This window comes from Kogia breviceps, chromosome 3 (genome assembly GCF_026419965.1).
Source record: "Kogia breviceps isolate mKogBre1 chromosome 3, mKogBre1 haplotype 1, whole genome shotgun sequence".
Taxonomy (NCBI): domain Eukaryota; kingdom Metazoa; phylum Chordata; class Mammalia; order Artiodactyla; family Physeteridae; genus Kogia; species Kogia breviceps.
The window spans coordinates 162,718,462-162,741,348 of record NC_081312.1 but is presented as its reverse complement, the minus strand read 5'-3'; the positions used below and the strand labels follow the sequence as shown (position 1 = coordinate 162,741,348).

Here is a 22,887-nt window from a genome sequence, read left to right as displayed (position 1 = left end):
CAACTTGAGGCTGATCAAGGTAATTCTGGAAGAGACTGTCTGTATCTTATAACATCTCTAGAAATGATTAGAAATCTTGCTGATTTTTCAGATCACAACCACTGGTATAAGCTACACTAACTTTGAATTTCCAGAGTTAGAAACCTGAAATACCTAAGTTAAAATCTGAAATTAATCAAATTAATGAGGATGCTTTGCTAACAGCTTTACTATTGTATCCAGAAAGTGGCCAGGTGTTCAGCTGTCTTCAATTGCTATTTCTGATTATAATGTGTTCTAAATGGTTTAATAAGATTCAAAAAACTTGATCTAATTGAATCTTTCTCTTACTTTTCGATGAATTTCAAAGGTGTAAGTATTTATGACTTTTTAAAGAACTTTGTGAGGCTTGCCATCACCTCCTTTGCTATACCAACGCATTTTGGCAAACGTCCCCCAAACATCCACCAGCCAAGAAACCTTTAAGGGTGATTATGTGTGTGACTTTCTTTTTTTAATTGTATAATTCATTTATACAGAGAAATCATTTGGATGTAACTATTTACAGTCTTTTTCAATTTTCATTTCCACTGGCCAAATATAGTTCACATAATAGTCAACATTTACTTGAGCTGATCACCATTATAAATCTGCCATGACACAGGGCTTTTAGCCGCCCCCCCCGCCCGCCTTAAAGACTACAATCTCATTTGAACAGAAACATTTCATAGTAAAAGATTCACCAGTCTTTTATGAATACATCTGCCAAAACTGATCTCATATGGTCAAATTTTCAACACATTTTCTTTTCAAACCCATTATTTGCAAGTATTGTAAACCAAGGCAAATACAGTTCACTTCCCTCAAGCCTTCTACAACTTACTACACACTCTCAAGTTTAGCTTTTACTATCTTTCATAAATGTCTGACACAACCAGACATTTTTTACTTTAAGACAAAACTACACTCTTTTTCCCTCTTTTTTTTTTTTTTAAATACTTATTACCAGCCAACTTCCTTCCCTCTTGCTTTTCAGACAATATTAACTTTCCATGAAATCCTTAAGGTGGTTTTCTTTCAGTAGTCCAGAATATACTGAGTCATTTCATGTATGTTCTAACCCTGAAATACTACACTTTAAAAACTGCAATTTTCTTAACTGGCTCAAAAACAGTATGGCTTGATTTCACTTGGTAAAGTTAATATGATTTAAAAATACACACACACACACACACACACACACACACACACACACACACACACAAACACACACACAATTTTTAATCAAGGAAGAAAAATACTTTAAAGACATGCCAATTTGAAAAAGCATCAAAGTAAAAAAAAAAAAAAAAGCAAATACTAAAAACTACTTTACAATGAAAAATTAAATAACTGGCAGGTTAAATCAATGAAAAATGAGGAATGTGCAGTGAAAAACAAACTAATAAAAAGCATTCCAGTTGGGAGAATGGAAAACCTATTAAGTTTTGTTTTTCCAAGGAACTTATGTTTCAACATAAATTCTGAAATATTACAAACATATTCCAAGTAGATCTTAGATGCCGATGTTAAAATTTCAAATTCTGTATGCAAAGTTTATCAAATAAACACTGGTAAAATCCTGGTATTTGCAAAATTTTAAGCTTTGGCCAATATTATAAATATCACAATTGGTATTTAAAAGTCATGATGAATGCAGAATGAAGAGAAAACCCATTTCATAAGTATTTCATTTGATTAAAAATACCAGACTTACATGTTCTAGATGATCTGAGAAAAAAAAAAAAGACTGCAGTTTAACAGTAATCTGTATATATATCTCTAGCTGCCATTTAAAAAAATTAAAAAATAAAAAACAACCACCAAAACCCAACCAAAAACACAGAAAATGTGAAGACTGGTATTAAGTAACCTGCAACGCTCTCATACTCACATTACAAGAAAGAACAACTGTACACAGTTATAAATAAAGTCTCTCCCCTGGTCACCACAGAGCTTCCTTTACACCAGTGTCTCTTTCCGCTTGCCACCGACCTGGGCTTTGTCCCTGGCTTTTCGGACGCCAGCCTGCGCTCGGGGCGCTTTCGTGCCCTTAGTGTCGTCTGCTGTGTGCACCAGCGCGCCACTTTCGGAAGCATCTCCATTAACTTCCACCTGAGTCATGCTGGATGCCGTGGATGCCCGTCTCTGGGCCCTGGCATTGCTGGCAGGGGGGCAGTTCTCTCCGTACTCCTCGTGGGGCTCCGGCAAGCCCTGGAGCTCGGAGGGGCTGGTGGCCTGCCGGGAAGGGGCCATGGCAGCTCGGATACAATTGAACCACTGCTGCTTGTGGAACACATCATTGGCTTGTAGAGTGTGGGACTGGCCTGGAGAGGGGTCTTGGAAGCGAACTCGAAAGATATTTTTAGCTAGAAAAAAAAAAATTTAAAAATGGAAATCAGACTTAAAAAGTTTATTCTAGATAAAGTGAATATGAGTGCTGGTATTTATACAGCGTGCACATCTGTTAGGCAGATACATTACATAGTGCCTAGATGTTACTTATTAGGTACTTGTGCTGATGTCAGAGCAGAACAGCACCTGCCAACTCAAGGAGTGTAATAGGTATAGGATGATGGAACCCATTTCATTTTTAGTTTTTTTGTGTGGGGACAGAATTCTTAAAGATTAAAACTGAGTTTATGATTATTGAAACTATTTTAAAGCATGTATTTTTACCTTTATCTGAATTGCTGAAAGCCCCTCGAAAGGACCCTCCCATCCTCACATCTCCATCCTGCAGGTCTTCCAAGACCAGCTCCTGGATTGGGATTGGCTGCCGGTAAACCTGGTAGGAGTGACGCTCGTTTCGTGTAACAGGCCGAGTCAAAACCAAGATGTCTTGAAACAGGAAAATGTAGAGTTTCTGGAGAAATGAGAAATAAAAATGTTTCCTAAATATGGAACTTTGTGACTTTAAGTGACTGAAATCCATTGTAAAAACAACTTGATTTGATCTTACTAATTTCATCAAATTGATTTACTAAGATCCCCCTTACAAATGACTTCATAACGATGGTGATTTTAAAGCTATGCATGTTCTCCTTGGAGAGGTTTTGTCATCACAGACTATATGCAACTTTTTTTATCCGTGTGTAACATTAGATTCAGCAGCAGCTGAGCAAACGCTATGCACCACAAAGACCTGACTGTCGGTGGTAACGTGACTGGAAACACCAGGACTATACACCACAGTCTTTTAACAGGGTAAGAATTTAAAAATGTAAGCTGGTAAAAATGTTAATTGTTCTGTTTTGTCCCACATAAATTTAAGCTTTTATAGAACAATGAGGCCTCATGATAGAAATCAGAGATGAAAGATTAACTCTTTCCAAAAAAGAACCTCAACTTACAAATTGGGCTTCTGAAAAGCACGTAATGAAATAAAAATACCATTCCATGCTTATCCTTAGTTCTAGCAGGTACCTTTGTAATTAAGATTTTAAAAATAAGTTTGCTCTCATTCAATCTGCTGCAAAAATTTGTTTAGTAGTGCTAAAAACTACTATTACTATAAACTCTTCAAAAAATTTTTGAAGGATATGCTTTTTTATTTAACACCATAAAACTAATGATTTATTTAGAAAGAAACCCCTAACCAAACAAGTTGATTTATGCTTCAAAACTAAAAAATAAATGATTACTGATTCTCCACCAAGACATTTAACTTATTTGGTAATGACAGAAACCAAATGTTTGCTTTACCAAAGCTGATAACATAATATCCAGTTACCTTCTTTCAGTATGTGATGAGTTTATTTTGCAAACCTGCTTCATAATCAATGTGGAAAAAAATTAATCAATGGGAGAAGGGCAGTAGAGGCTCACTTCATGTTAGTGTCCCAAGGCACTTACATGTCCACTTTTGTTTTTCAGTTCCCCATGGCAAAGCAATACTTTGCTTGCTTCAATTCTAGGATCCTTCTGCTTTTCATCCAGATACTCCAGCTTGTCAATGTAATACTGGCATTCCGATTCACCTTTCTTCAAGTTGATATCAGAGAGAACTCCTTGTATTATCAATATCTAAAAATAAACAAACAAAAATATCAATGTAGCATTTTCAGCATATTAGTTTATCCTGTTTCCCTACAGAACTAAAATGTCACATTAAAATGATAAAATGTTAAAGCCTGAAGGGACTCTAGAAATGGGGTAATTCAGCCATCCCTTCATTTTACAGCCTCAGCCAAATGGGTTATTTGCCCGAAGTCACACAGCTAGCTGATAGGAGAGATCAGATTAGAATCCAGTCTTCTAACTAAAATATAAATATAAAATGTGTTATGTGTTACACATCTCTGTATTAGTGCACAGTGCAGTAACATATGAGAACTTAAAATGACTACAGAAAACTTCACTGTGCTGATTCAACACGCAGACAGTGTGAGAATATCATTGTATATCTTTCTCAGGCAAGCTAATATGTAAACTTGAAAAATATAAGAATCACTTATTGGACTACTTACAGCTTCCTCCAGAAGCTGAACATCAGAGTGGTCTTTTGGAGTGTGTCTAAGAATTTCTTTCAATAGTAAAGGGTATTTAACGAGGCGGCTTCGAGGAATATCTAGGAAGCTCCAAAGATCTAGTTTTCGACTGAAGGGAGACTCAAGACATCGCTGGAGGAAGTCTTGGACTCTTGGATCCTGTTTCTTTTGATCAAGAAGAGCTTTGGCTGCCAACTGGTTACTGCAGTAGCCTTTGTAGGCATTCAAGCCTGGCAACTGAAGAGTAATAAGAGAAAACAAAGTATAATGAGTTCCTGTTACAATTTAGTCCATTAGTAAGACTGTGGACACAAGACACAAAACATAAAACTTATAGCTATTCTTTTTTTTTTTTATCAAAAGCTTATTATATGATCCTTTGAGGTTTATCACAGTAGTTCAGAATCAGTTTAACATTTGAAAAACCAACATAATTTACCAAAGAATACTTATAGCTATTCTTGAAAGTTTTAACAAGCTGTGAAAATTCTCCTGCAGGTGATAATGGGGGCTGGATAGTATTTCGGGCCAATCTGAGAATGCCCTTTTTCAATTTCCCTAATATGGCTAAATCCAAACAAAGACTCATGCCTCCTACTTCCCCCAGCCTCAGTTACGTGCTGGTCTCCTGTATTCCCAGAACATCTGAGCCCTCCTCTCTCACATTCTTCACCAGCCTTGAGACTGGTTATTTACTGACTGTTCTCTCGACTATAAATGCAGAGACTATCTTTTACCACTGAATCCCTAGTCATCACTCCTAGAACAGTGTCTGGCACCTGGCAGGCACTCAACTGTTAACTGAAAGAATAAAACAGATAATTGATGGTATATAATGTGGGAATTCTGTCTAAGGAGGAACATATTCTTAAAACAAATGAAACTGCATCATTCATGAAATATTTTTTAAACAGAGACTATAACTTCTACAGCTATGTAAATTTGTTCAGTTTTAATGCCTTATTTATCTGATTTTACAATCCAGTAACTGGATCAAATCAATGTGATACTGATCACAAATGACAAGTCTGGCACATCTGTATAAACCTATCTGAAGGCAACAACTTGCTACATACCCAGTTCACAAGAATGTGACCAATCTGCTCTACTGTTCCACCAGGCTTGGTTGCTTCTCCTATCCTTGCCAACAAATCTGAAGTGTAAAGAAGCAGAAATGCCAAAAATAGGTTTATTTAAAAAATAATTCAGGGAGGAGCAAGACAGGGGCAGGGGATTAAGAGGTACAAACTATTGTGTATAAGATAAATAAGCTACAAGGATATATTGTACAGCACAGGGAATATAGCTGATATTTTATAGTAACTTTAAATGGAGTATAATCTATAAAAAATCTTGATCACTATATGCTGTACACCTGAAACTAATATAATATTGTAAATCAACTATACTTCAATAAAAATTTTAAAAATATTCAGCACTAAGTTATAAGTTTAGATTTAAAATTACTTGTTACTGCTGTTCAGAATCCTATGAAAATTAGGTAGCATATCTTACCTTCATGCAGGGGTATATAAGCGTCCAAATCACCAAATATCTGTGTGAGTTCCTCTTCTGACATAATAGACAACTTTAACATGGGGTCATGGTAGGCCTGTCAGAGGGGAGAAATGTGTCACACAAAGAGATCAAGCAAATAAAACATGATGAGAGATCTGTACTTGAATGCAAGCATGACTAACTATGTAAAACTAGTGTGGATTCTATTTTATACATAAAAGAAATTAAAGTATATGTTAAGCCCCAAATAGACTTACTGATATTCATATTTGAAGAGATGCATCTAATAAACCTCATCTAAAAGAAGTATTCACCAGTAGATATTCTCTACTTTTCAACTTCTAAAGGTAAGAAAATCATCCTTTAGAATCTGTGAAATGTAATTTTTAAAAACTATGGCACATGATAGAAAGTTATTTACTGACCTTTCTTGCAAGCTTGAGATCCTCAATTAAATCCTGTTCACCTCGGGACATTTCATATATTGCCTAAAAAAAAAAAAATCCAGCAAACACCATAGATCACTCCTCCCTTTGAGAAACAAAAATTATATACAATTGATATTTACCATTTAACTGACGTTTTGAACGGCACTTTTAAAATGACTCAGTCTGAAAACTGTAATTCAGAATGGAATCTCAGATTAGAGGATGCCGTAGGTTTCATAATGCTACCCCATCCGAGTTGTTAAACTGGATGACCATCCCCCATCACAGGTGCTGCTCAGCATGTGTTATGAATGGCACTCAAGTATAAAAATGCAAGTTTATCTTGCCATAGGCATTAGTTTGCTATTCTTCTGGCAAAACATATGTTTAAGAATCAGGGTCTATTTTTTTTAGTTTAAGCCAGTACACATGGTCTTGCTACTGAGAGTGGCACACCTCCTGACGTTTGATCTCTCTGGAGGTTAAAGACTGCTTCATGCTGACGTCTAACATCTCTGACCACAGGGCACTGCTTCTCCTTTTGGTGGGCGCCGGGACTGTCGATCTGCTGGATAACTTCTGGGCAGAAGCGGGGGATCTGTTGTCACCACGAAGGGTAAATGACTGAAAAGAAAAGAAAGAGGTGAACGAGAAGAAGGTTTGGAGGATACAGGAATTATTGTTTTTTTTTCTTAAAAAAAAAAACCAGACAAATTAAAAGCAAGGTTCTGAAAATTTCTCTATGCATAAAACAGTCATTTGTCCAAGCTTCTATCTAGCAGTATTCTAAAATATTTATCAGTCAAAATTCTCTCTGGGAATAAAAACTATCCAAGATCTTGCTTTGATGTAAGATACAAACTAATATAATGAGGTTTTATAAATATTGTTCCAGCAACAATATGCCTTACCAGCATATTCCAAAAAAGGAAAGTTATGTTTAATAGTACAAACCTGTTTGTATGACTCAAAGAAAATGCAAATTTTAGGCTTCTATAAAAAGTCCCCTCACTACATTACTTGTCCCCACCTGTATGGTTTGACCAAATCGTCTGACGGCTCCATTTCTTACAGGAGAGATTAAATTTGCCAAGGATGTGACCCGAGCTAGAGGTCGAACTCTTTTATTGCTTGGCTCCTGTGAAAACAAAAACAAGTTATACTAAATGTGTGTTTAGGTGTAATGATTTCAAACAAGTTTGGACAAAGCCCAGCCCTCTCAAAAACCAGATATTTGTACAGTATAAAATGCAGAAACATGGAACTCTGAAAATGAATGTTGTTTTTCATTGTTGAAATACAAAGAACACTAATGAATAACAGTAATTTATTAAATAATAAATGGTATAAGAAAGGCCAGTCAAATATCTGAACATCACTCTGAGAACATAACATACTATCATTGAACAGAAAAAAACCCAAAATTAAAACAAACAATTAGATTCTAAAATCCTTTAGAAGCTTTTAGCTTAATATAGAGAGTAACTTTTAAAAAACACCTCCTTATTTAGAAAAATTTCAAACATACACAAAAGGGGAGAATAGCATAATGGACCTCATGTACTTATCATTCAGCTTCAACAGTTTTTAGTATAACAATTTGTTTCATCTCTGCCTCTAATGAAATATTTTAAAGCAAATGCCAGACATTCTATCATTTTACTCCTGAATACTTCAGTTAGAGAATAGCTTTTAAATGAACACATCTGACATTGGAATGGGTCAGCTCTAAAGGCAGTGAGGTAGGTCCCTGTTGTGGAGGTATTCTAGCAGTTAGGACAGTGGTTAAGAGGACACTCAGTCTCTGGAATCAGACTGACTGGGCCCAAATCCTGGTTTGCACACTTGATAGGAAAAATCCTGGGTCCCAGATTTCTCATCTGTAAAATGGGGTTAATATGAGAACTTCTTTTATAAAGGTGTTATGAAGATTAAGGTATGTTTAAAGGGCTCAGAACTGTTCTTGGAGCATACTAAGTTTTAGCTATTACTAACATTCTTTCTTAGCAATATTTCCACTTACTATGTAAACGTTGGTATTTATAAATAATTAGATCCTCTTTTATACATTTAATTAACTTCAAGGAAAAATATATACAAATTCAGAAGACATATTATTTTACATGTATGGTTTTTAAAATAATAATAGTATAGCAAACATCATTTATCATTCAAAGATCTCAAACTTTTACAAATTGCATTACTCTAATTTTACTGCTAGGAAAATGGAGGCATACCATTAGGTGACTCACACAGCTATTGAGATAAAGAAGTCCAGATCATAAAACAGGCCTATCCTTTATGATGTCTATGGAGCATAATTATTTGTTTGTATTTGGTGCCTTTGACAATTGTGGCATACTTGACAAAATAATTTTAATGAGACTTCAGAAGGATATATGATAAAAAATTATATAAAAATTACCACTTAAAAATGACAAATAAAAAAAATTTTTTTCCTAAGAATTCTTTGATATGACCAAAGAATTGATTGGTCATAAAAAAGAGACGAGGAAAGTGAGTAAAAATAATTGCCTAAGAATAATTTAAAAGTAAAGTGGCAGAAAGGGTTAAAATCCTCTGGAAAGAAACTTAAATGATTTGAATATTCAAAGAAGCAGTTAGATTTATTGAAGCTCCTAAAGGTATATACACATATGAAGAGGGAATGTGACCCACTAAGGTAAGGAGACTTTGTGGACAACCAACAGAGTTCAGGCCCCTGAGTCCTTAAGAGGTGGTGCTGTAGACCAACCCTCCCCCGCCAAAATAATTAACTCCAAAGTAAAACTGTGACTATAAAGCCACTAATGTGCCAATGTTAAATGAACTGAAAAAGAAGCCTCTGGGATATGTAGTAAAATGACACACTGTGTGGCCAAGGCCATGTGTGGATGCCTTTACCAGACCCATCTGTGTGAGACTGAAGCGACACATGCATGGGCAGAAGGCGGCAGAAGGCATTCCTTTCTCTTGAGTAAAGACAGGACAAAGACGCTTCTGTTTGAATGGGGATATAATTACCTCACAAAGTAAGATATGCCAACACCAACTAGAAACAAAGCAGTTGTCAGAAAGTTCTGTTCCATAGTTTGGAAAGAGGTTAATTCCTCTTCCTTGTTTAGAGCATAACCAATTTGACTTCCTAGTAAATCACAGAATATTTAATTTCAATTTAAAAGTCTTTGGAAAGGTGCTCTTCCCAATGAATTTGAAAGGAAACAGTTTACCTGGAAGGAAAAGTATTTTTGATATCTAATTTAATACATAAAATTTAAAAATTCTTATCTTTGGATCAGTACAACTATTAATTTCCTGGTAACTTAAAATTGTGATATTTAAAATTAAAACTACAGAATTTAGATTCAGATAATTAAATGTAAATATAGCTAAAGCATCTTTCTGGAACTAAAACTCTGAAATGTGGATTTTGTCTCTTTAGGGTGGCAGGATATAATGCTAAGCAGTATTTTGTTATTAGATATGTTCCACAGTCCTTTAGAAACCCACCTATAATCTCACTTCTTCACAAAGAAGATGTTAGTCTCAGGACTGTATCTAATCTAAAACGTCTGGTAAGAGCGCTTGGCTAGCTCAGTCAGTACAGCATGATACTCAAATCTCTCTGTACCAAAGTAGTGCTGAATCAGGAAGTACATGGGGGAGGGGGTGGGGTGGGAGGACACCTTGTACTTTTCACACAGGCTTTTAAGATCCAAAAGTAACTTTCCTGCCTTACTAAAAGTTCATATGTGACGAATGTTTGGCAGACACAACACAAACTTTTAGCATATATATTTATTTCAAAAGTATGATGAAAAAAATAAAAATAAAAAAATTTTTTTTTAAAGTATGAAGAATTTTAATGAATAAAATAACTCAAAAAGTGTGACTGAAATGTAAAGGCATAATACTGAATATGGCTCACGAATTTCAGGATAAACACATTATTTGAAAAAAATCATACAGACAACTTTCGTGGAAAAGTTACGAACTACGCATTCATAGGTCACCTATAGGGTAGGGACAAAAAATTGTCTCTTTATAGGTTAGAATTTGGTCCATGTGAGCTACAACCAAAAGCAGTTTTTCTTTAGAGGTCTAGATGAGCCACTTTATCTTGGTTTGGTGTTTTGAGAGCTGAGATTTCGCCCACCTCTGCTCCTTTGCAGACACAATGCAGGTACAGGGTTTGGAGGTAAAGAAGGAAGAGAGGAGTAGGACTCTACCTATCTTACCATCACCCAGAATAAGGCTTTCATAATGGTTTTGCTGCTGTGGTTGTTCATTTTTGTTTTGGAGCATCGTTAACAGCATTATGGTAAATACAGGAAGCTTAAAGAACGAGTACAGATACTGAAACTACACACCCTCCTCAAAAGACAATCTGAAAACCTACGGGAATAGATAAAGAACACCAACAAGTTTTACATGCTCAAGGAACTTTCTACTGTAGGCAACCTTTCACCAGGGCTAGAGTTCACTTTACGAACTGTAATATTCATTTATGTTGTTTACTTAGGTTACCTTTTAACCACACTATCTAGTTTAGCCAGGCAATCACATGCACTGTTATAGGGAATCTGACTTGAGACCGAGTTTTAAATCAATCTATTTATTTTACTAATCCAGTTGTAGTCAGATTTTATGCCTTAAAATATTTTCTGTATATCTATAAACAGAAAATTGTTAACATCAATTTCAAGTCTTTTACTGGAATGTAGCTTGCACATAAAAGCAACAACATGGAAAAATTCTGTTGTGAACCCAGTTTTTTTGTAAAACGGTTTTTTTCTCCTAATGATGTCACATAAGAGAATATATTCCAGGAGGGTCTCTTCTAGAGTCAACCAAATCAAGACACACAAAAAAACATGTGTCTGGGTTTACTCATTTGGGTTACTAGATAAATAATTTTCTCCTCTACCTGGCAAGAACTTTAAGAAGAATGAAAAGAAAAAGTTATTTATAAAAAGATAAAGATGAGTTATCTCACAGGATGTCTTCCCTTTCCTCTTAGTAATAGAAATAGTCAAATTTAGTTATTTATTTAAGGCTGTGCTGCTAAAAACCTGACAACATTCCTGTTGTTTTTAATCTTTGGAATAAAGGTATGCCAGAACATGGCCGGTGTCTGATACCAAACAAAAAGACAAAAGTTCAAAAGTTCAAAAGACTAGTTCAGTTTTAGTATTTACACTGATGACCACTTTTGAGAAAACAGAAATGTAGAAACAAAAGCCAAAACCAAACAAATGGAAAAAACAAAAAACAAAGCCAAATCACAACAAATGAAAGCATACCTCTGAAAGACGGCAGCTATTCTAACTACCAAAAGGTGTGCGTATGTATGATACACAGCTATACTGAGATATACAATACACTACACATATTTAAAATGTATAATTAGATAATTTCTATATATGTATACAGCCACAAAACCATCACCCCAATGAAGATAATAAGTATAATAATATAGTATAACCATGGAGTGTATATATATTGTGGTGTGCTATATAAATAGAATGTCCACACAGTATTAAGTCAACTATCAAAATTAAATAAAATGGCATAAAAATCACTTATTTTGATAAATGTTCATAAAGACTTTAAAAAAGTACGACTTAGGTAATTAAAGCAAGGAGGGCAGAAGCACCTAAATAATGGTTCGTTGGCTTAAAAATTTAAAACATTTTGCTTTCTTAAGAACAAAAGTCACACACAATAAACTTATTAGACGTGGAAAGAAAAATGAACACTAGGTCAGATGGCATTTTGTTCACTTGCACTAACTTGCAAGGAAGGGATTCTTATTTTCCTCTTACTCCACAAAGCAGTTCTTAAGACTTACTAGGTAATATAAACAAATGCAGGTCAAAAACCCTCCAAAACCAAAAAACCCCAACCAAACAAAAAACTGTATTAAGCATCAGAAATGTGACCAATTTAACCAAACCGAACAGCATATACATTTAAAATGTTTTTCTTTTGTATAAAAGTTTGTGTACACTCAAGCTAAGCTATGCATAAATAGTTCTAAACACATTTCAAACCTGCATGTAAATCAAAGTCATACCTTTTAATACTCAGTGACATCAAAAGTTAAGTTTAACAATATACTGTTAATAAACTGTTAAACATCGTAAAAGTTCCGTGGAGTTAAAAACCTTCCTTTGGCTTTTCAAGTCTCACCTCCTGCTCTCTGAAGGACTGGTTGTTCACATCGAGGACTCGTATAGTCCTTTTAATAGGTAGGAGACCTCCGACCTCATCGTGCGCCACCATGCTTTCCGAGTACCCTCACGCCCCCAGCCCGAGTCCTCCCGGAGTCGGCCGCCTGCAGGGAAGTTCCCGGCTCGGCCCGGCCCGGCCCGGCCCGGCCCGGCTGGGCGCTCAGCTGCCCCGCGCAGCCATACCCAGCGACTCCGCCGTAGCGTCGGCTTCTGCTCTGCGGGCGCTCAAGACGCCAGCAGCACTCCAGGCTCTGTGGGCAGGGCCGGCTGGGCCGGGTCTAGTGGGCGGGCACCGAGGGACACGTGACCGCCCTTAACTGACAGCGGGGCACACCTAGGCCTCTCCGCTTTCTCTGCCAGAGAAAGCTCTTTATCAAGAGGTTTGGAATTTCTATAGTGAGACCAGAGGGGAAAAGGAAACTGGGTTACTGTAAGGCTTTTCCTGATTTAAAAAGCATTCCCAAAGACAAATGAATTGCGTATCTAGGTTACCTTTCTTAGTACTTAGCTGCACACAGGGATACTTTTTCTATAAAACCCTATTTCCTAGAAAATAATTTAGAATGGACAACTTGACAACTTTAAGAAAATTGTAATTCAGAGTTAAATAATGTATATACTAAAGAAAAGCCTAATTATCCAGGGGCCTTGCTTTTATATTACGTAAGTGCAATTTCTAGTCCAAAGCCTTGCCTCTATGAGGCAACCCTACTTCTGTTGGTTTGGTGGGGCTGCAACAAAGCAGATTTTCTTCTTTAACAGTAAGTACTGTATTCTATTTCGAAAAGTAGGATTTCCTCTTAACCATATGCTACTGTGAATGATATGATGCTGATAATTCGCAAAAACATTTCTATTCTTAGGATTTATTAGAGTCAGAGAAATCTGAGAAATCTATGTAGAAGGCACTATTCTAGATGCTATGGGTGATAGAAAAAAAATAGGTTTCATATACGCTCCTAAAGCGCTAACAGACCATTGTGTAAAGCTAGGCCACATGAAGAGAGAAGTAACGCAAGACAGCTTTTGACAAGTCCAAAATAAGCTGTACAGCTAGCAAGGAGTTCAGGAGAAGAAACCACTTCTGGCAGATGAGATAAGGGTGGCAAAGACACTAGGGAAGAGGCTGTTACATGTTGTTTCAGTGCCTTGAAGGCCATGTTATGTTTTTCAAAGGTCTGAGAAAGGGAAAAGTGCAAGGCTTTCCCAAAGGAGCACGGAAAGCGAACTCACAGCCTGAGGTTACAGGCTGTGGGTAAAGACAGACGAGCAGAGGGTTTTATTGAGCACGTGAGAGAGATAATGAGGGGTATGTTGTAAGGTGGTGTTTAAGATGGCTTGAAAGATGGCTGGAACCATAATGCAAAAATCAGTCAGGGATCAAGAACGTTGCCTAAGTGGGAAAGGAAAAGGATATATGCAAGAGACAACATATGCAAGAAGTCAAAGATGCCAACGACTGTAAGATTAGGAAGGGTAACTGTTAATACAAATAAAGAAATACGGAGGAATAAGCTTTGAAAGAAAATTCTGGGTTTCATTTTAGATATACTGAGTCTTCGGTGGTGGAAAAACATACAAATAAAACTATTGAGCTAGAACTTGGAAATGTTGGACAAGGACTTGAAGAGGTGAGAGGGTGGATTTAGACTGGGGAGTCGGAGACACAGGGATCAGAGTTGAAGCTTTGGAAGTGAATGAGATGCCTGGGGGAGAAAATCTGGACAAAAAGAAAAGAGGCCCAAAGATCTAACTTTGGAGAGATGCCAAGGGAAGAAAAGGTGTTAGTTATGGCAAAAAGATTAAGACGGGTAAGAAAAGATCCATGGATTTAGTGATTACAAGTTTAATGAAGACCTCAAGTGTGCTAGTTCAGCAGAATAAAGACAAAAGAGAAACCACAAAGGTTTGAAGAGTGAATAGAGCAGAGTTAATAGTGGGCATAGATTATAATGACAAATAATCTATAAAAAACAATTTACTAAGGTTCACAGGACAGTGTTACTTCTTGCAGGAGGGAAGAACGCTGACCTTACATAAACACCAATGTGTTTTGCATTTGGGATGATGTTAATTTGTCTATCTGCTTTTAGACTTTTGAAAAAAGTAATGGTGATTGGTTATATTTCATCAACTATTCTTTATTACCAGGTCACACCTGGTCAACATGTGTGATGCAGTTGGCCTTGAGAGGCTGTTTGTGGTAGGTAGTTCTATGCTATACAGCATTCAAGTGGAAGCACCTTAGAGATCATGGAATCCAGTTCCATAATTTTACAGGTAAGAACACTGATCTGCTCAAGCCCTCAGAGCTAATAAGAACCCAGTAGTCTGGTTTAGTTAGTTTCATCAGTTAAAAAATGGTTGCAAGTAAGGCCAATACTTTATGGCTACTTAGTTTCATAAGGGAATAAAGGATTTATGCAGAGTGGGAGTGAGGAAAGAAGTTGCTAGGGCATTCTCATGGTCTCTTACCTGATGTCTTTCTCCAAACTATGTTTTTCTATTTAGTTCTGATAGAGGTAAGGCCAAGGTAATGAGGGGAAAGGATCTCTCTCATTTCTCTCCTTCAGTAAGGATCCGAAGGGTAAAGGTAGAAGTCTTAAATGCAGAAATAGCCTGCAAAAGCCAAGTAGGGTCTAATAGTGATAGTCCCAGTCCCAGTCCCAGAAAAATCCCAGCTCACCAAACCTAAAATCTTAGTTTCATTTTGGATGTTCAGGTTTGTGGTCTAAATATAATTCAGACAACTGTAGACAGCATCTATAAAAGCAACAATGGACAAGGGATGTTCAGTTAGCACTCTGAGCCATGAGCCTGAGTGAATCTTGACTCTAACAATGCTCTATAAAATACGAGGGCTGAAAAGGTCCTTTGTGATCATTAATTCATCCTCCTCAGTTTTCTTAGGAGGAAACTGGACAGTGAGGAAAAAGAAAAAGGAAATGTGAGTCCTTACTCTGTGCTAGGAGCTTTATGCATATTATCTTTTTTTTTTTTTGCAGTATGCGGGCCTCTCACTGCTGTGGCCTCTCCCGTTGCAGAGCACAGGCTCCGGACGCACAGACTCAGCGGCCATGGCTCACGGGCCCAGCCGCTCTGCGGCATGTGGGATCCTCCCGGACCGGGGCATGAAGCCGTATCCCCTGCATCGGCAGGTGGACCCTCAACCACTGCACCACCAGGGAAGCCCTATGCATATTATCTTATTCAACCAACTTTATGAAGTATGTATTATTACCTTCATTTTACAGATGGAGGAGACTCAGAAAGTTTAAGAAACTTGTCCCAAGTTGCGTGGGTCATCAGTGGCTGGACAGGTTTGAATCTGGTCTGCTCAACTGTGGCTGCAACATCTCTTCCCTGTGAGACAATCCGTGTACCACCTTCAGCACTGTACAGCTCAGTGCTCAGGCACTGCTAGTTGTCATTCTATGAGTTAGGAGCAGAGCTGGGTTTAAAACCCAATCTCCTAGTCCCAGTCTAGTTTTGCTAAATAACTGCCAACATTTTATAGAGAGGGAAAGCATAAAACCACAGTAGAAAGATTACTTGTATTATAGGCAGGTAAATAAAAAGATAGTAACAAAATAGTGCCAGCTGCTTAAGTTTTAGAAGAGATGCTATTTCAATCAATGGTTTACTTTAATGAACATGTTATTAATAGCAATTATTTATATGGCTTTCTACAATTTAAACACAGATTGGTTGAGTGTCTTTTCTTCGTGTAGAAAATCCAGAGTTTATAACTTAAAAACATAACTGTGTTATCTAAAAATAATAATGCAGCTTTGTTTAAGAAATCAAGTTTTCGGGCTTCCCTGGTGGCGCAGTGGTTGAGAGGCCACCTGCCGATGCAGGGGACGTGGGTTTGTGCCCCGGTCCGGGAAGATCCCACATGCCGCGTAGTGGCTGGGCCCGTGAGCCATGGCCACTGAGCCTGTGCGTCCGGAGCCTGTGTTCTGCAACGTGAGGCCTCAACGGTGAGAGGCCCGCGTACCGCAAAAAAAAAAAAAAAAAAAAAAAAAAAAAAAAAAAAAAAAAAGAAATCAAGTTTTTGATAAAATTACTGTTTTCCAAAAACCAGGTTTAGTTATAGCCTCTGTTCTTCTGTTTGTATGGAGCCTTCAATGCTTCCTTTCCTAAAATTTGAATAAGGTGAAGAGAAAGATGTTTCCCTTCTCTACAGAAAAAGGACTATTACCCTACTTACCTTTTTCCTCCTTTTAATGTGAAATTAGAATTCTGGAATTTAGAAATAAATTAAAGCTGAAGAATAATCATTACTTTTTTTGGTATAGATATTTGTTTTTATTTACTTTTGTCTGGAACAATAACAAGCAATTGGAAATTAGGCTAGGAAAGCCTTATTATGGGTAAAGAAAAAACAAAAATCTAAGCTCTCTGCTGCCCTCTACAAGGGATATTGTGCAATGCAATTGCCAACCTACTTTTTTCCACTTTATGTTTGTAAGGACCTTATATTGATAGTAAAATTTTTATCTTTAGCCCTGTGTAGCTCTCATGTTTTATATTGCTAAATTAAACATATATTTAAAAATCATACAAGTGTATAAAAGATTCCACAGTTCACAAGAAATATTTTAAGGACTTTTTCTAAATATAAAAAAATGATGTTCCACTTTAAAACTCTAGAGTTCAAGATTACAAATAACTACTATGTACATCACTAAAAATAGGTTAGTTAAAAATAGAATTTCAAATCTTACTAAAAAAGGAAACACTGATTGAAATATTAACAAGATGGAACTTCTGAGGAATGAGAGTTCCAAAATATCTAGTAATGAGTTTAAAAACAACACCAAAACAGGCAGTTACGTTTGGATGAGTATGAAAGAAGTTAGTAATGAAGTTATATGTGGATTTGAGTTCTTAAAAGTCATTTGGATTAAAATTTGAGTATGTCCAAGCTTTCCTAAGAATTTACTTTGGGAAAAGATCAACTCAGATGAGTTAATACTATTAGAAAGACTATAAAAAGAATAGCTGACAGGCTAAGAAGCTTGGTGTTATCAAAACCATGGTTCTTTTTGCAATGATAATACAAGCAGCAAATAAAATTGGGTAATGGTGCTGTTAGTGGTGACTTTTTATTTCAAGTACACAGGGATCTTCCAGTATCATGTAAAGATCGCTTATACTTATATAACAAAATGGTGAGTGGGATTTTCTGCCTTTTTCCCCTGAAACTCAGCTAAGGTCAAAACCTGAGGACCAACAACACTGTCTCGTGCCAGGCCTCCTGTTTTCTCAGCCCGTTTCTTACTCCAGTTGTTGCTGCAGCAACCAGCTCCGCCTCCAACAGCTCCTGGCCTCAGCTGCGCCCCTCTTGCTTTCCACCCAGGGCTTCTCGGATGCCGAGTGTGGCATTTACACGTGTAGCCTGGAAGTGTGAGGGATTAACACCCCATGGGACAGCCATTGACTAATGGAGCACAGGAGCTAGTGGATAAAAGCCCCTCTTCAGACCCTTGAGAAGACAATTATGTGGTGTATTTTACATGGCTCTTTAGAAGGTTCCATAATTAGATGCTTGCATCAGCTGCCCCCTTGTTCCCTGGCACCACACCTGAAAACAGACTACCTGTCAATTATCTCGCGTCTCAGGCTCTGATTTCTGGAGGGAACACTGGCTAAGACACTGACACTGAGACTGGCCCTAGAGATTACACGCACCGGATGGGATTCTGGAACTGGTCACTCATTGATAAAATGGTGATAAGGACCAAGATATGAACTGGATACAGATGGAGCAGTGAAGCAATGGCATATGTAGCAGTGGTGACAAATGAACAACATGGGGGCAATAGTAAGGATTGCAGAATTGGCTGGCTTTTGTTAATTGCTTTAAAAGCCTTTAAAAGCAGGTGGTAACCTTCAAGTTCTCAGAGTCATTACAGAGGGAAAGGCCAAGTGGGAGCCCCTGAAATTTCACCCCCTACACCTGGGCCAAGGTAATAAACCGAAGCAGTATTGCACACCAAGAGAAAAAGCAGAGATGGCCATCAGAATTACAGCAGGTAGGAGTGGTAGTCTCTACTGTATCTCCATTCAGTTGATCTGTGTGCCTCGTGCAGCGAGGTGGACTGTGACGGCTAACAGTGGACCACTGAAAAATTAAGTGGTAGCTTTAATCTCAGCTGCTGTGCAAGATGTAGAACCTTTACTGGGACAGATCAACACATCTCTAGTATTTGGTATACAGCTATTAATCTAGCCTATGTGTTCTTTTCAATAACCATTAGTAAGGAGCAAAAGTAGTTAATCTTTTACATGGTAAAGACAGCACTCTACATTTCATGTCCTGAGGCTGTTAACATTTTTGTTCTCTGTCACAGAGTCCACAAGGACCTTGACATCCCATAGAGCATCATGTTAGTCTAGAATACTGATGACATCATACTAACAGGACATGGTGAATGGGAAATGCCAAGTATTCTGGACAGTCTAGGAAGTCAAATGCATGCCAAGAAAATTCAAAGGCTGCCATATTAGAAAAATTTTAATAGGTCCAATGGCCTGAGGCTTTCCGGGATCTCCCCTCCTAGGTAAAGGTCAAATTGTTGCACCTTGAATCCCAGCACTTAGAAAGAGGCACAGCACTAGGCTGGAGAGAGCAGATACTGCACTTGGAAATTCTGCTCTGACCCATTAATGAGGTAATCTGAAACGCTCACAGTTTTGAGTAGGATCCAGAGCAAGAGAGGCCACTGTAGCAGGTCCAGGCTGGGTGTCAGGTGCCCTGCAGGCCATGTGAGCCAGTGTATCTGATCAAGCTTGAGATGTCTATGGTAGACAAAGATGCTGTGTGACGTCTTTGGCAAGGCCAGGAAGAGAAATTCAATGCAGATTCCTAGGGTTCTGAAGCTAGGTATGGTTTCCATGGCAGGAAACCACTTGCTGTTTGAACAGCAGCTCCTGGTGTGCTAGCAGCCCTAGTAAAGACTGAGGGCCTGCCCACATTACATCATGTGACTAATGCAATTAGAGCTGCCCCAAATGAACAGGGCCAAGTATACCAACCGAGTCACAGGATTGGCCAGGTACCATGGAAATGGTCTATTTGGAATCAGGCCTGAGCCAGTCCAAAGGGCATAAGTAAATTACTGAACAGATTGCCATGTTACCCAATACATTACACTGAAACTTCCCCTTCAACTCCTCATCTGTTGGTGGGGGTGGGGTGGGGTTCTCAATAAGCAACTAACAGAGGAGAAAAACCTGGCCCTAGTTCACGGGTGGATTAGCTTCATCTGTTGTTTTGAGCACCATTACAGACCCATTTAGGAATAGTCCTGAAGGGGCATGGTAAAGGGAAATACCTCCGGTGGGTAGAGCTGTAAGCAGCACACGTGGCTGTTCACTTTATACAGAGGGAGAAAGGGCATGAAGTACTGATCCATACAGGCCCCTGAGAACTGGTGAATGGTCTGGCTGACTGGTCAGGGACTTGGAAGGAGCAAAATCAGAAAGATTGAGACAAAATATTTTGGAGAAGAGGCATGCAGATGGACCTTCAGAGTGTGCACAAAGTGGGAGAATCCCTGTCTCATGTTAATGCTTATCAAGAGTACAGAGGTGCTAGTATCCTGGAGGCACTAGGTAAACAGGATGATTTATCTCGTGTATATCAGCAGGTCTCTCCCCGGGACTATCCCAGCAAAATAAGAAAAGGCCTGAGAAATAAAGCTGTTGGTCTTTGGGGGCCTTCACTTTTCATGGAAAGAGATTATTCTCTCTTCTCAAGCCCTCCTTCCTTTAGGGATTCTCAAGAGCAGAGGGGGCCAATATGGCACTGACTCCACATGAGTTTCTGGTTCTACCAGTATGAGGAACACAGAAGAGACTGGGGAGATGGTCTTACTGGCATGGTTGCATCAGGGTAGGCAGACCCTACCCTAGGATGGTAGCATGCACTGGAAGGGCTGTTGGTATACTGCTTGCTAAGGTCATCAAAAAGATGTGGCTAAATCTTGCAAGAGACTACCAATACCTAAGGGAGTTTCACAGAATGGATTCCTCACTAGCCATCACTCATTCTCATTGATCCCACAGAGGGAAATTTAGAACAGAAGTTACAGACAACAATGAAAAGGATTGCAATCTCATCCAGTAAGGTAAAGAGACTATCTTATTTCCAGTCCTCTCTCCCTGCCTAACATCCTGGAGGAGACTGGGTCTTAAGGAGGTGAGGAGAGGTATTCAAAGAGTAGAATACAAGTCTCCCCCACAAATTTCTAGAGTCACAGACAGCTATAATCTATGCCCCCAACAGGATGTAAGCTTCATGAGGGCAAAGACTGTTTTGCTCTCTGTATCTGGCACATAATAGGAGCTCCAAAATATATTGATAGAAATGAATGAGTGAATGAATGAATGAAGACCGAATATGCTGGGGAGTGGAGAAGAACTACGCATCAAGTTTGAGATTAAAATTTTATCTTTAAGTACAGATAACACAGGCTTAGGATGGCTATATAAGTTATACATTCAAACAACTAGTAACACACAACTGATAAGTCCAAAAGTTAGAGTTCATAACTTCTAAACAAGCTTCACTGGCTGTAGCATAATTTCATTTGGTTTATGGCTTATTTTATATTAGTTAGTAGAGCAAACAGAAGGAGATGTTAAAAGAAATATAATTAATATCCCCAGAAAACTAAGAGAGAAAATATATTAATTTAAAAAAAGACTATTATGAGAAAACAAAACAAAGAATTAGAAACTGTGGAAATTAAAGAATTGTCAAAATTAAAATGTCAATAGTTAGGCTAAATAGCAGAAGAGACATTAATGATAAACTAGCAAATTAAGGAATTCTCCCAGAAAATACCACAAAAGACTAAGAGATGGAAGAATTAAAAAAAAAAAGAATAAATGGAAGAATAAAAGAGAGTAATAAACATATAAAGTAATTCCAGATGTTCCAGATATTCCAAAATCTTCTGAATAGGAGTTTAAGAAGCAGAGACCAGGGAATAAAGGGATGAAAATAAACTAAAAAACAAGAAAATTTCACAATGCTGAATTAAATATGAATCTTTAGATTAGGTAGGTTGGTAGGTTGTGTGTTTCTAGAAATTTGTCCACTTCATCTAGGTTATCCATTCTATTAGTGTACAATTGTTCATAGTACTCTTGTAATCCTTTTTAGTCCTGTAAATTGGTAGTAATATCTCCACTTTCATTTCTAGATGTTAGTAATTTGAGTCTTCTCTTTTATTTCCTTAGTCAATTTACCTAAAGGTTTGTCAATTCTGATCTTGTCAAAGAAACACACTTTAGTCGCATTGATTTTTCTCAATCTCTCTCTTGACTGTTCTATTCCCTGTTTATTTAAGTCTACTCTAATCTTTATTATTTCCTTCCTTCTGCTAGTTTTGAGTTTAGCTTGTTTGTCTTTTTCTGGTTCCTTAAAGTGTGAGGTTAGGTTGTTGATTTGAGATCTTTCTTTTTAATGTGAGCATTCATAGCTATGTATTTCTCTCTTAGCACTGCTTTTGCTACATCCCATTAGTTTGGGTATATTTTGCTTTCATTTTCATTTGTCTCAAGGTCTTTTCTAATTTCCCTTGTGATTTCATCTCTGACCCATCAGCTGTTTACTAGTATGCTGTTTAATTTTTACTTACTTGTGATTTTTCCAGTTTTCCTTCTGTTACTGATTTCTTGTTTCATTCCACTGTGACTGGAATAGTACTTTGTGTAATTTCTATCTTTTCAAAATTTATTAAGACTTTTTTTGTGGCCTAAAATATGGTCTATCCTGGAGAATGCTCTATGTGCACCTGAGAAAAATGTATTTTCTGCTGTTTTGAGGTAAGATGTTCTGTATTTGTCTGTTAGGTCCAACCGGTTTATGGTGGTGTTCAAGTTCTCTATTTCCTTATTAATTTTCTGTCTGGTTGTCTATCACAACAATTGGAAAAAGGTTTTAAATATTAATAAAATCCAGGGCTAACAAGAGTATAGGGATATGTTTATTATCATAGACTGATGGAGAAGTGAAAATCTATCAAATTTTTCTGGAAGGCAAATGAACAGTATTATCAAAACTGAAATTTGCAACCCAGCAATTCCACTTCTGGGTAACTGTATTAGAGACATAAGCATGGTCCCTCCTTTGTGCACAAGGAAGAGGTACATTAAGCATTATTTTTAATGTGGAAAAAAAAG

At 37.5% G+C, this 22,887-nt stretch overlaps 1 protein-coding gene across 2 annotated transcripts in view; it reads right to left on the bottom strand.

Moving 5' to 3' along the window:
• Positions 1-471: 471 nt before the first annotated feature.
• The window catches only part of NET1 (neuroepithelial cell transforming 1), a 54,455-nt gene continuing 32,039 nt past the window's right edge, over positions 472-22,887 (bottom strand). Inside the window, exons 1-10 of one of the 2 annotated variants that reach the window (XM_059056803.2) lie at positions 12,647-13,111; positions 7,485-7,592; positions 6,911-7,078; positions 6,452-6,514; positions 6,024-6,120; positions 5,585-5,661; positions 4,488-4,745; positions 3,874-4,044; positions 2,698-2,884; positions 472-2,387 (exon numbers count right to left, since the gene is read on the bottom strand). In XM_059056803.2, the coding sequence (XP_058912786.1) occupies positions 1,981-2,387; positions 2,698-2,884; positions 3,874-4,044; positions 4,488-4,745; positions 5,585-5,661; positions 6,024-6,120; positions 6,452-6,514; positions 6,911-7,078; positions 7,485-7,592; positions 12,647-12,739 (1,629 nt within the window). In that variant the 5' untranslated portion in view covers positions 12,740-13,111 and the 3' untranslated portion in view covers positions 472-1,980. Of the gene's footprint in view, positions 2,388-2,697; positions 2,885-3,873; positions 4,045-4,487; positions 4,746-5,584; positions 5,662-6,023; positions 6,121-6,451; positions 6,515-6,910; positions 7,079-7,484; positions 7,593-12,646; positions 13,112-22,887 lie in introns of those variants that run through there. The other variant, XM_059056802.2, reaches the window with a different exon arrangement.